General features: G+C 51.8%; 1 protein-coding gene across 1 annotated transcript; it reads right to left on the bottom strand.

The window, feature by feature from the left end:
- Positions 1-2390: 2390 nt before the first annotated feature.
- On the bottom strand, positions 2391-3407 carry LOC148593267 (interferon-inducible GTPase 5-like). Its single transcript, XM_088531506.1, has one exon. The coding sequence runs from the start codon at positions 3396-3398 to the stop codon at positions 2391-2393; it is 1008 nt and encodes a 335-aa protein (XP_088387632.1). The 5' UTR covers positions 3399-3407.
- Positions 3408-13798: the final 10391 nt, after the last annotated feature.

The following is a 13798-nucleotide window of genomic DNA, read 5'->3' as shown; positions in this document are numbered from 1 at the left end:
ATCTGCTTATCCTTCCTTACTCTTCCTTATCTGCTAACCGTTTTTTCTTAACCCCCTGCAAGCCCCACAATAGGCGTCCGGAGGATTTTCTGAGCCATGGGGTGGGGTGGGACTTGGCTCCGCCATTGGTTTTTTTGAATGTCTCGGAAATCCAGCGCCATCTTAAGTCTCACCTCCCCCAGACTGAGGCTTCAGGGGAGGAGACTCACTAAGAACCGCGAAAAGATCACACCTCTGCCCAGATACTGAAGCACCCATGTGCCAGGGTGATTGGTGCAAAGCACCCAGGTACTGGAGTGGCCTTGGGCAAGGGCGATTGGTGCCCACCGACCGCATCAGAATGACGCAGCAGATTTGTTGCCATAAAAGACCACCACTGAAGAGCCTGTGTGTGCGCACCCACCACCGAATACTGAGGACCATCAATGAGAGGCCCATGGGACAGCGTAGAATCCAGGTGGGGACTGTTCCTGCTTCTCCCTTGCTCATTTCTGCATCTTTTCTCACTCTTCTCTCCCTGTTTCTCCTCTCTTTCTCAGCCCTTATGCCAGGTCGTTATCACTAAGGAGCTGTGACCCATGCCGTGCTCTACCCACTCGTGGATAGAGAACCCCCTCCCTGATCGATAAAAAACAGGGAACAGACCCGAGACACGTGAGTTTGGACAAAGCACAGTTGAGGCACAGTAATGGTCAACCAAAGCTGCACTTTTTAATGGGTCACAGCACGAGCGAGCCTGGCGGAGGGAGGCAGCGCCTGCGAGGCTCATCAGAGCGGCTGCCCTTGCCTTGGCCTCGCTTCGGGGGGACACTCAGAGTGCGGCCGTGGCCAGACCCAGGAGCTGCCACGCGTGGGGCACCTGCATGGCTGGCAGGCTCCCCGCAGCTGCCCTGCGCCTTCCTGGGAGTAGAGGGGAGCCTCGAGCTCGGCCAAGTCCTCTGCAGCAAGAAGTCAGAGCACGCTGCGGAAGCGGGCGGGAAGCTTCCTGTGCACGTGGCCCGAGAGGTGCAGGGCTCAGGAGCTTCCAATGCCCGCGAGGAGCCTTGCGGGCTGGGGGAGCCTGGGTGCCCCCAGGGCAGCAGAGCCCCCTGGTTGTGCGGGGCCCCACTAGCCGGTCGCTCTCCAGGGGCTTCCTGGATTTGCATGGTGAAAAGCTCTGTGCCCGCGAGGAGGGCAGCGTCCTCCACGTCCCCACACTTGTCCTTAGTGTCATGCCAGCGTCTTGCTAGCAGCTTTGTGCCCACCCTATATCCCTCCTTCCATGCCTTTTTGGCCCCCAGCTCTCTCGGCTTAGAGGTGCCTTTAGTGCCTCCTAGACCACCCCACTGGGCTCTGTGGAGCTCCCCTGGTGCCTCTCATTGCAGGGTTTGTGCCCCTTCTCAACACATGCCTCCATTATAAATTCTTTCTCCACAAGACGCCTTCATTCAGCATTTGCCCTTTGGGAGCAGAGGGGGAAAGAGGGCTCAGAGCTCCCTGGGCACCATCAGCCTGGGTTGGATAAAGGCAAAATCGATGGGGTGGAGAAGGCCACAAACCTCAGGCTCAGGAGCAAACGGGAGCCCAAGCTCCGCTTCCACCATTGCCACCCCAGCCACAGAAGGACCAAATGGTGGAAGGCACCTCTGGAGATGTTCCCATGAGATGATCCCTCATGAAGCTTCTCCAGGAAAGGGCTTTACCTGCAGCTTATGCAGCCAGAGAGTCCCCATGTACCCAAAGTGTTGAGGGCTGCATATAGGAAGAAGGGGTAACCCAGAGGGCTCCCACTTGCCCCTACACCCTTCAGTACGGGTCATCAAACAGGAGATGGAAATGAAAAGACAGGATGCAAAAAAAAAATTATTTGTAAGGTGGGGCTGGTAGCTCATGTGGTGGGTGCCTGGTGGATGAAGATCCCAGTACTTGTATTTGATTTCAAACCCTCCAAACGAATGCTGCTGCACAAGCGATCTGCAAAGGGTCATCACCAAGCTTTAAGGAAAGGTAATGGAGCGCAGAAGCAAAAGAAACAAATCGACATACTTCTTTTTTTCAGCTTCTTGTCTCCTTCATGCTGCTGATTAAGAAAGCATGTAGTATGCAGGTTAAGTTGTAAAAGAATAGACTTAAATGGCACTAAAGATACTTCTTTTTGGGTCTAGCATTGGTTCATGCAGCACTGGAGACATCAGAGAAACTCTGTGAGGAATTATATCTGTCATTTCTGAGTTGTCCCCTCTAAAGCCTTCTGCAGAACACATTCAGCATCATCAGCTGCCTCACAGAGAAAATTCTTCAACACAGAGTATGTAGTTCCTGCAGACACCACAGGGCCTATCACCGGCAAGAATGAAAGAACAGAAAGTGTAGTGTATTTCACAGCACCTCCCAAGCTCTCGGTCGACAGCTTAGCTACAAGATCCTTGGATATTTCGTGTTCCAGGGGTTATGACAGCTTTCAGCTCTTGCACAGGCTTGTTCACCTGCCTTGCTAATTTCTGCAGGGATTTCTCAGCCAGGCCAAAGACCTGGCAGTACTCTTGAAGGGATGTCACCAAGACTGTAGAATCAACAGCTGTAGAGAGACCAGGGATGGGAAGAGCAGCAACTCCAGCCGATGCAAGGCTTTTCAGCCAGACTTGCTTCATCAGCTCTTCCTTCTTCTTCCTCAGCACTTCTTTAGAAGTGATGCTCAGGGCCCGTAGGAAGGTGAGTTTCTTCTCACTTGAGAGATCATCCAAGAAGGTTTGTAACAGCCTAGGACCATCGAACTTGAAGGTAAAGCCATCCCTGCAGACAAGAAAGACTCGAGGGAAACTTATGCCCAGACGTGCCAAGTTCTTTTCACAGTCCTGCCTGATCTTATCTAGGACTGCCCTCTCATTATACTTTTGTGGCCGGCTCCCCGTTGCTTTTTTCCCTTTAGCCTTCAGGACTCCCTCCTCATCGTAGAATCTTCGCTCATTGCTCACGTCCTGATCCACCTTGGAGCGCACAAAGTAGAAACGCTTCCCCTGAGCCTGAATGGCCTTTGCAAGAATGGCTGCATTGTGTGAGAAGCGGCCAGAGGAGATGATGATGAAGAAGTCATAGTGGTTGAAATTCACCTTCTGAAGGTAGGTGTCTGGTGTGAAATTAGGAGTCCCAATGCCAGGCAGGTCCCAGAAGGTCATATTGGAGTAATCAGGGTGAGGATAAGGGGTGCACTCCATCGTTGTCTCCGTCACTCCAGTCTCGGCTGCACCCTCCTCATAGTCCTCCAGATCACGCACAGCATTGATGAAAGAAGATTTCCCAGAGCCTGAGTCCCCTGTTACGGCGATGTGGAGCGGGATCTTTTCTTTCTCAGCCAGGATCTCCTGTGCCTTTGCAACTGCTGCTGCGAGGTCTCCTTTCTCACCTGCAGCCCTTATCATTTCCGTATCTCCTTCCAAAATGTGGGGAAGTGCCTCCCCCTCCAAGTCTGCATCAGCGCTGGCCATTTTATCTGCAGCGAGTGTGGGTGCAGAGAGCCTGGAAGAAGAGCACAATCTTTCACTTTCGGTTTGCAGCAGCACAACGAGGAACTCAGCACAAGGCTGAGCCACAAGCAGAGCCAGGGCACCCAAGCGACCTGTCCCCACCTCTACCTCTCACAACACCCGAGACCCACTAGCAGAGTCCCTGGAGTGACCCTGCAGGAAGCCAAAGTGCTTCATGCCCTAGTAACCAGCGTAGTGTTTAGCACGGGCTCTGCGAGCTACGACAGCTGTACCCAGGATCCTTGTGGATCTTATCCCTCCTCCTGCCCCGGGAGAGCATGTAGGAAAGCACTGAACCAAGACAACGGCATAGTTCTCGTGTGCCGCCAGGAGAGCAAATGGACAGGTTGTATCTGAAGATACGATGGTCCTCTGGAAGCACAAAGCATCCAGCAGGGTCCAGAGGAAGCAGCCTGGGAGCGGCAGCAACAACAAGAACAAATCCGAAAGCCAATGATTCAGGGCTGGGGCATGGAGAAGCCCAGCAAAACTGCACCGCGGTGAGAGCATCGCTCTGACCACCAGGGAGCCCAGGGAGCAGAGAAGGGCTCACGGAAACCCTGATCAGGACCAAGCAGAACACACCATGAATCGCCACGACAACTGGCCTGACCTCCTCTGGGCACCGCGTCCTGCTCTCCTCACACTCAGACACCTCCGGGCAGCCCCAGCCCTCGTGTAAGCTGGACTTGTTTCCAACACAGGAGAAGCTGGGGACACCTCTGACCACAAGGTGCCAGATTAGAGCCTAGATGAGATCTAACAGATGTCCCGCTGGAATCACACGAGGTCCCTGCAAGGACACACGTGTCCTCCAAGGACATAGAAGACCATAGCAAGACCTTCGGGGTCACAGCAAGAAGCGGGCAGGCGGGAGTGGGAGGGCACTGAAGTCCTTTCTCCTGTGTGATCATCTGCACCGGCCATTCCCAACAACCCCAGTCCCATGGACACCGGCATTCTGCTCTCCTTCCCCTCACAAACACAGGAAAACTCCCTCTCCTGCCCTGAGGACACAGCCCAGGCCTCGCTCCCTCACACCTCAGCAGCAGTACCTGGCTCCGGGACAGGGGGTCCAAGGGGCTCTCACACCTGCGGGCAGCAGCTGAGGAGCAGCAGAAGGCTCCTGCTGCCAGCACAAGCTCTGTGCTCCTGCTCTGCTGCTCTGACTGGATTTCAAAGGTCAACCCAGCTTGATGTGCAGCAAGAGGTATCAATTTCCTTGCCTGAAAAGGCCAGGTGGGAAGCCGGGAAGAAGAGCACCACTTTCACTTTCCAGTGGCAGCAGCTGAATGGAGAATACAGCACAAGGCTTGTGCTATGTTAATCACATGGACGACCTCCAGATTGGCTGGGCTTGCACTGTATCATGAGTGCAAAGGGGAAGGACACCCTGTGCCAGGAAGTCCTGCTCTTACAGAAACTCTAAGCAATTGCCACGTGGCAGCAGGAGCAGCGATGCCTTGATGAGGGCAAAGATCTGAGCTGCTGCTCTGGTCCAAGTTTCATTCCACCCCTTCATGCAGAATAGAGGAGCACTTGCCCCTCAGCAAGCTGGTTCAGATCTAGGAGAGGAGACTTCCATGCTGATTGTTCCAAGCATAATTATTTTATTGCTGTCATGGTTCCGTAGCAGCACCCAGGAGCGCTCTCTGTGTCATGGGTTGTCCCCATGACACCAATGGGTCACACGAGGAGCAGAGAGTCCTGCTCTGCGTGGAGCCGTGGGGGTCATAGAGGAAGGTGGGTGTCCAGGGGAGGGAAGAGCTGTGCATGGCAAGAGCATCACGCAGCCCCTGAGGACCCTGTGGCTTTAGCTAACAAGGCAGTACCGAGTCACGGCCCAGGTGGGACAGGGCCGTTTTGTGGGTAGCGGGGAGTCAGCTTTGGGGAAAGCCAAGGGCAGCTGCTGGGGCAGACAGGCAGAGCATCTGGCAGCACTGAGGGCAGGGGATGCATCTGGCCAGACCTAGTTGGGCTTCTGGGATTCACATGCCAGAGCATCTGTTTTCTCTTCATTCACCCAGAGTGTCTTGTTTGTCCGACCCTCTGTCCCTGGGAGCTCCTACATTCCTGTCACACAGTTGGTGCTGAGATCCCCAAGTGGCTCTTTTAAGTCCTCCCTTCCAAAGGGATCTGCAGCACATGTGCAGCAGCAGCAGCAGCAACAGCAGCAGGGACAAATTTTCTCGAAAGGAAGAATGTGCTGCAGAAAGCTGTACCTGCAGACACCAGAACTCGAAGCGCTCTGCAAAGGAGGCAATCCACCGTTGTCTTCATCGCGCCAGTCTCAGCCGCAGCCTCCTCAAATTACTCTAGGCCACGCATAGCATTGAGGAAAGATGATTTCCTGGAGCTGAGTCACCGGTTACAGCAATCCAGAGCTGGATCTTTCCTTCGCTAGTCAGAGTGTCCTGGGCCTTTGCAGCTGCTGCTGAGAGGACTTCTTTTGTGCCTGCAGCTCTTATCGCATCCATGTCTCCTTCACAAATGTGGGGGAGGTCAGAAGTGCCGCATGCAGGGGTCTGGTGCACAAAGAATCTGATATGTTGGGATTTCAGAAGAGGGCACACAAAACCTGCCACGAGAGGCACTAGGGGAGCTCCACAGAGCCCAGTGGAACAATCTAGGAAGCACTAAATGTGCCTCTAAGCAGAGGAAGCTGGGGGGCACAAACACATGAAAGGAGGGATCTAGGGCAGGCACAAAGCTGCTAGCGGGGTGTTGGCATGAACCTAAGGACACGTGTGAATATGTATGGGGCGCTGCCCTCCATGTGGGCACAAAGCTTCCCACCGCGCAGCTCCAGGAACCCCCTGGAGAGTGGCCCAGCCAGGGGGCCGGCACAACCAGGGGACTCTGCTGCACTGGGGGCATCTGCGCTCCCCCAGCCCGCAATGCTCCTCACGGGCGCTGCCAGCTCTCAGGCCCATTGTGCCTGTCCCTGCAGATGCTGCTGTGCCCAGTGCCCACCGAGTGCGTGGACACTGCTGTGAGGCAGCAAATGATGCTCACCGAGGTCGCCATGAGGTACCAAGGAAGCCAGGCCCCTTGCTTGGCTGAGGCGTCCCCGCTGTCCAGCCTCGAGGACACCTGGCCCAGGGCGCTGCCGGGCACCTGCTCCTGCTGCCTTGGTTCCCATGGGCTCTGGGGACAAGGTCCTGGTGTCTCCAGGCTTCTGCCCCAGAACGCAGGGCCCGGAGCCAGTGTGCGGGCACGAGGAGGTGCCTGCGGGCTCCCCGCCTGACACGGGAGCTGCCACCCACAAGCTCTGCAGCCAGCTCTGCCAGCAGCCAGAGCTCAGAGGCGCCCTGCTCTCCTTACAGCCGAGCGGGCCTGCACCTCTCGGGCCGCATGCACGAGAGGCTCCTCGATGCCTGCCCTGTCAGCCATGTGGCAGCTGCCCCATGTGCAGCAGCTCCTGGGGCCCAGCCTGGGCCTGGCCACAGTCGCGCTCTGCATGTCCCCCAAAGGCAAGGCCAAGGTGAGGGCAGCCGCTCTGCTGAGCCTCACGGCCGCTGCCTCCAACTGAGTTTAAATCTGCAGCCCAACATGACGTGCAGCAAGAGGGCTGCCTTTGCTTTTAAGGAGGCTTCTGGCAAAGCACGAGCAGGACTCTACTCCACAAAACCCAGGTATTTCAGCTGAGGTGGCAGCAGAAAAATATCCCTGCACACTAATGTCAGCTCCCAGCAGCATGGCAGGAAGTAGGGAGGTCGTGTGCATGGCCAGATACCCCGTCTGCTCCTGCCCCGCTCACTGTCCCCGGCTGTCCTGCCAGCAGTGGGCGTCCCTGGGCTCCTGGGGAGGGCACAGAGACCTCAGAGGCAGCACAGCCCCCAACAGCCTCTCCTGCTGTCACCCTTCACTGGCCCGACGCACAGGCCTCGAGCTTTCCCTGTGGTGCCCCTGCTCCAAGACATTCTGGGAATCCCAGGAAAGCCCAGGATCACAGGATCCTCTGGAGATCCACCTGCTCTGACTTCATCTTGGGAAGCAGGTCCTAGTTGAGCCTACCCACAGCCCCTTCATGGCAATTCCTGCTTATTACTGTGGACGAGGAGTCCACCACTTCTTGAGGCACCCTATTCCAACATGGAAGCTGTCCAATCCACTGTTGAGAGAGGTTTCGATGTAATCCCAATCGCAAGATTAAGAACAAACAGGATCAAATGCCGTACAACCTTGTAAGCTCTATTCTCATAACGAGGAGTAATCGCGATAGGACAGAGAGAGGAAGAGGAGAAAAAAAATGGTACGCAAGCAAGTGGGAGAGATGCAGCAAGGTTAGTTACCACCAGCAGCAGGAGTCCAGCTATGATTTGTTGGCTCCTCCTCGGTGCAGGTGATGGGCTCTTGAAGAAGAGTTCAGAAAAAAAGCTCCTCAGGGGCGCAGCCCTTTTACTGTCTCCAGTCTCCGCCCTCTTCCTCAAAGTTTCTGGTGCGTGTTGTTAGTGCTGTGTGCTCTGGTGCTCAGGGTGGTTTCCTCTTTATCTGACTTGCGCGCAAGCGCGGCTTAGTAGGCACTGCCAAGAATGTTATTGTTTGGGTCTTGAGCGGATAAGGCGGTCTTCTTGGGAACAGGATGCCGGGGTCAGGAGGTCGAAATGGTGCGGTAACAATGTCGAGACAAACACAATCCAAAACAGTCTCTTGCACAAGCTTAAGCGCATCAAGAGTATCAAGAATAGCTTCATTTTCCCAATGACTGCCAACGTCAGAAAGAGCAAAGAACGAGGTCTTAACCTTGAAGGAGGTCTTGTAGGAGGCCTCTTGTTTCTGGAAAAAAAACAGGCAGTCAAACTGCATAAAGTCTGTTAGAGGCTGCTGCTGTGGTTTCTGCTTTCATTACTGCAGACCTTACCTCATGCACGTCTCTTTCCGAAACAGGAGGAAATGCCTCCACCTCCGAGTGTCTGTCAACGCTGGCTATGGAAGTGGTGGCATGGAAGGGATTGCCTGGCCATGAAGAGGGGTTAGGAGGAGCGAACAGAAATGCCAAAGATGGGTTCCCTTGCATGAGGATGGAGACAGGTTGGAAGGAGGGAGAGAAGTGCAGAAGATCAGGAGCAAGGCTGTACGTCCTTAAAATAGGCGTGTGGTGTGAAATTTGGTGTACAAATTGCAGACAAGGCCCAGAAGCTCATACTGGAGGGCTGGAGGTGAAGATAAGGGGTGCACTCCACTGTTATCTTCATCACAGCAGTTGCAGCTACACCCTCCTCATGGTCCCTCTGGCCATGCATGGGATTGGTGAAAGAGGCTTTCCTGGAACCTGAGTCACCTGTGGGACTCGGCTCTGCCATTTTTTTTTCATGTCTCAGAAAATCCAGCACCATTTTAAGCCTCACCTCCCCTGGACTGAGGCTCCGGGGAGGAGACTCACTAAGAACTGCCGAAAGATCACACCTCTGTCCAGATACTGAAGCACCCATGTGCCAGGGTGATTGGTGCAAAGCACCCAGGTACTGGAGTGGCCTTGGGCAAGGGCGATTGGTGCCCACCGACGGCATCAGAATGACGCAGCAGATTTGTTGCCATAAAAGACCACCACTGAAGAGCCTGTGTGTGCACACCCACAAGGGAGTACTGAGGTCATCAACAAGAGGCCAATGGGACACCGTGGGATCCAGTGGTGACTGTTCCTGTTTCTCCCTTGCTCATTTCTCCTTCTTTTCTCGCTCTTCTCTCCCTGTTTCTCCTCTCTTTCTCATCCCTTTTGCCAGGTGGTTATCATTAAGGAGCTGTGACCCATAAAAAGTGCAGCTTTGGTTGACCGTTACCGTGCCTGGACTGTGCTTTGTCCAAACTCAAGGATCTCAGGTCTGTTCTCTGTTTTTTATTGGTCAGGCAGGGGGTTCTCTATCCACAGGTGGGTAGGGCACAGCATGGAAACTACAGGCGGGCTCCAAGTGGGGCTGACTGCACTGCGTTAAGAGAAATTAAACTGGAATCTGGCACACGGTGACTGCAGAGACATGTCTGAGAGGTGACATATCGTAGTCGTGGCAACCAAAAACACAAACAACTAGGGTAGATGCAACGCAATCTACGCTCTAATCTTTTCAAGGTTAGCGTTCTCTGCTAAGGGAGCCAGGGATTTCACAGACCAGCGATAATTCCTCCGTTTTGTATATGTGCTACAAAAATGGCACTAACGATTTGCTGCAGGGCCCTTTGCAGCAGACCGATTAAGCAAGGTACCATTAATAACACAATTACAATAATTAGCAAAATCAGCAAACCTGTTATCACTAGAGATGGTAACCACCCAGACAAACCCCAGTTGCCAAACAACTTATTTAACCACTCCCATCCATCATCCACTTGCAACTTGCGTACTCCGTCAGTTAGAGCAACTGTAGTCTCTACCACCCCCCCAGTTTGGATCTCTGGTCTCATTGATCCGTTGCCAGCATATTACGCAGCAGTTGAAGCCCTTGTATTCAGCTCAGGCAGATACTCGCCACCAATCAGTTTTCTCTGCTGGAACTCCCACCAGACACGTAGAAAAGGGATTTCGAGGATCGCTGGTAGCCAGGCGTATGGTGTTTTGATTGATGGCGTTGGCTAGGGTTATCCAGATGTTGCTGCCAGTTTTTCGGAGAGCAGCTGGAGGACAATCTCCTCCTCCATAACTTCCGAGGATGAGGAGGGCAGTGACTGCAACACAGGTTGCACACACCATGCTGGAACCCATCGTGGTCCACTCTCTGTGGAGACACAAGCATATCCCCTTCCCCAAGTTATGAGCTCGTGTGGCCCAGACCATTGGCCAGTAACCAAATCACAGACTTGCACCTGTACCCACTGTGGTACTTTTTCTGTTGTAGTCAAAGAGGAAAAATGCGAAAAAATGGGTGATAGAGTAGAGTTGTTAGGGAAGGAAAGAAAGTTAAGCACATATACAGCTTTTTCTAGTCTTGCCTGTGGGGACTCCCTCTGCATTCCTCCCTTTTGTTTTTGCACGAGGTGCTTCAGGGTGCCATGTAAGCGTTCAACGATGGCTTGGGTCTGTAGGGGAATGGGGAATCCCAGTTATGTGGTGAACATCCCATTGATTTTGAAAACTCTGCACCTTTTTGGAAACATAGGCAGGACCATTGTCAGTTTTTACTGTTTCAGGAATGCCGAGAGTTGCAAAGGCACGTTTAAAATGATGAATTATGTGTAAAGATTTCTCCCCTGCTTGGGCTGTAGCACAAGCAGCGTGGGAAAATGTATCAACAGAAACATGGACAAACCGAAGCCGCCTAAATTCAGAGATATGGGTGACATCCGTTTGCCGCAATTGTAACGCTTGTAGGCCTCTCAGGTTAACTCCATAGCAAACAGGCATCTGCTGTCCTTGACAATCAGGGCAGGTAGGAACTATAGATCATACCGCAGATTGTGTTAAGCCAAAGACTCAGCGCCGAGCTGCCTTGGTGAAAAAAATGATGAGATAATAAAGCCTGCTGGTGTTTGTTAGGGAGCAGACCCAAGGCCACTGCAGACACAAGGGCATCAGCCCTTGCATTACCCTCAGCAAAGAAGCCAGGTAATGCAGTATGACTGCAAATATGCAGTATAAAATAGGGTTCGGTTCTCTGTTGTATTGCAGACCATAGTTCCAAGAATACCGAAAACAATGGACGTTGATCAATAAGACAGAACCATCTTACCTAGCCATTCAACTAGATTGGCAACATAAGCAGAGACCATAACAATATTCACAGGTTGAAGGAACATTTGAAAAGCTACGGCCATAGCTCACAGCTCCACTATTTGAGGCGATCCTTCTTGTAAAATTACCTTATCATGCCATTCTTGGTTGTCATACCATACCACAGCAGCTTTACCAGTCTTTCCAGAACCATCTGTAAAGGCAGTGAATTCATCAACTGGCCCCATTTGGCTCAAGGGCTTTTGAAACACAGTAATTTCCCAAAAAAGCTTAAGAAGCGATGAGGGCAAATGATAAGAGATGTGCCCATAAAAATCAGCCATAGGTGCTTGAACTTCATACTTGTTGGCAAAGCACCATTCAAAATACCACATTTGTATTGGGACAACAATGCGATACGGATCCCTTCCTGTCAGTTCCACACATCTTTTACGAGCCTTCATAATAAGGTCTGCTAGAAGTTCAAACAATACTGGGGTAGTATTTCGAGGTCGAAAAGGTAAAAACAGCCATTCCAGAATATGTAAAGGATCTGCCCATTCAGGGTTCCATTGCACCAAGGCACTGAAAGGGGTTGTCCGATCAATGAGGACAAACAACTGAACTATCTGTAATGGGTCAATGCGGGATACAAATTTAGTTTGTAATAATGACTCTACCTGCTGGATTGTTTGAACTGCTGCAGGACTCAAAGTCCTAGGTTCGGAGGGATTAACAGAATGCTGGAGCAGTTCCAATAAGGGCTGCAGCTGGGAATTTGTGAGACCAAGATAGGGTCTAATCCAATTCAGCAACCCCATCAATTTTTGGACATCAGTAAGCGTTTGAATATTAGCACTAAGTTTGATGGGTTGTGGCGTCACTCACCGGGCAGTGACTGTAAGGCCTAAATATTTCCAGGGCTCCGTTCTTTGCACCTTCTCTGGTGCTATAACCAAGCCAAAATGCTGTAAGGATTGTCTAGCTACTTTTTCTAGATCGTTCAGCTGCTCCCTTTTCTGGGCTGCAAGCAAAATGTCATCCATGTAATGGTAACAGTAACAGTCTGGAAATCGCTCCCAAACAGGAGATAAAGCTTGAGCAACAAACCATTGGCAAATTGTTGGCGAATTATTCATACCTTGAGGTAACACCTTCCATTGATATCTTTTTGCTGGTTCAGAATGCTTGATAGGTAATACAGTAAAAGCAAATTTTTCCCTATCCTCAGATGGTAATGGAATGTAAAGAAAGAGTCCTTCAGGTCTATTACCCCAATATCCCAGTCCATAGGGATCACTGAGGGTGCAGGAAGGCTGGGCTGTAAAGCTCCCATGGTGGCCATGGCGGCATTTACCTGTCATAGGTCATGTAAAAGTCGCCATTTGCTAGATTTTTTCCTAATCACAGGGGTATTCCAAGGACGGTGAGAGGGTTCAACGTGCCCAGTCACAAGCTGTTCTGACACTAATTCTTGCAGGGCTTGCAACTTTTCCTCTGCTAGGGGCCACTGATCCACACAGGCCTGTCAGTTAACCAGGTTAAAGCAAGTGTGGGTCGACGAGCACCCTGCAACACAGTGGCCCCCGTCAAAAATCCGTCGTAATCCTAACTCCCCAATCTCTTCCCTATAAGTTCAGGGGTGCAGAGGTTATGTATGGTTTGATCGTTGCTGCTTGCCCATCAGGACTGGTGATCAGCACAGGTACAAGAGACACGCCCCCCTGAGTGGATCCCCCCAGCCCTACTACGCCCATCCCAGTGTTCACAATGGGCGAAGACGACAGCCAGGAATGTTGAGAGATAATAGTCACATCAGCCCCAGTGTCCAACAAACCTGTAATCTTCAATGTTGATGGTGAATAGCCTTTGTTGGAGATGGTACAAGTCATGTGTGGCCTCTGCGCTGATACAGGTTGCGACCAGAAAACTTGAGGTGGACCTGTAGAGCCAAAGCCTCCTTCTCATCGTTCCTTAAATTCTGTGTGAGGAACACAACTCGAAAAAGGCACAAGTTGAGCGGCATGGGTACCTTTGGGAATGGTTACTGGGGGATAGGGAGTAGACATCATTCTCCGAAATCCACAGTCATTCTCCACGACTTGTCACTCTTTTTGATGGGCCAGACAGGGTTATTCCAAGCTGTGGTAGTGGGTTTAAAACTCCTGCATCCACTAGGTCTTTAACTGTCTGCGAAATGTCTTCATGCCCCCCAGAATCTTGTACTGCGTCATGGCCATCAATTTAGTTGCGGCATGAATCTGCACAGGGGGCATTTTGACTTTTCTGACTAAAATTGTCTGAGTACTAATAGAGTTCTTTGTTCCAAATTGTTACAAACTGTCAGAAAGGTTCAAAGTTGGTCCCTTTAAAATAACAATTCCAATTATATATTGAGCGACAGGAATAATCATAACTGAATACAATCATTTTGGGAGGTTCTCGATTTTCATTTCTATGTATGTTTGCACAGCTTCAGTTTGGTTTCTTCTGCAGAAATTGCTTGGGATTTCCATATATTAAGGAGGCCTTCACTCTGGTAGCAATTGAGGCTTCTACAATTTGTAAGGACCGTTGCCGGTCAGTCGCAGTGCAGGTTGGCTGTCGCATCATTCTCGTTTCCCATGCTGAAGTATTTCCCTAGTCTCTT

The sequence above is a fragment of the Tinamus guttatus genome, unplaced genomic scaffold, assembly GCF_059628265.1.
Source record: "Tinamus guttatus ecotype Peru unplaced genomic scaffold, ASM5962826v1 Tinamus_guttatus_pri_ptg000423l, whole genome shotgun sequence".
Taxonomy (NCBI): Eukaryota; Metazoa; Chordata; class Aves; order Tinamiformes; family Tinamidae; genus Tinamus; species Tinamus guttatus.
This window is presented reverse-complemented; position numbering and strand designations above follow the sequence as displayed.

What these genes read in the sequence shown, in the direction of transcription:
- LOC148593267 (XM_088531506.1), bottom strand. Translation starts at nt 3,398, where the DNA reads ATGATAAGGGCTGCAGGTGAGAAAGGAGACCTCGCAGCAGCAGTTGCA.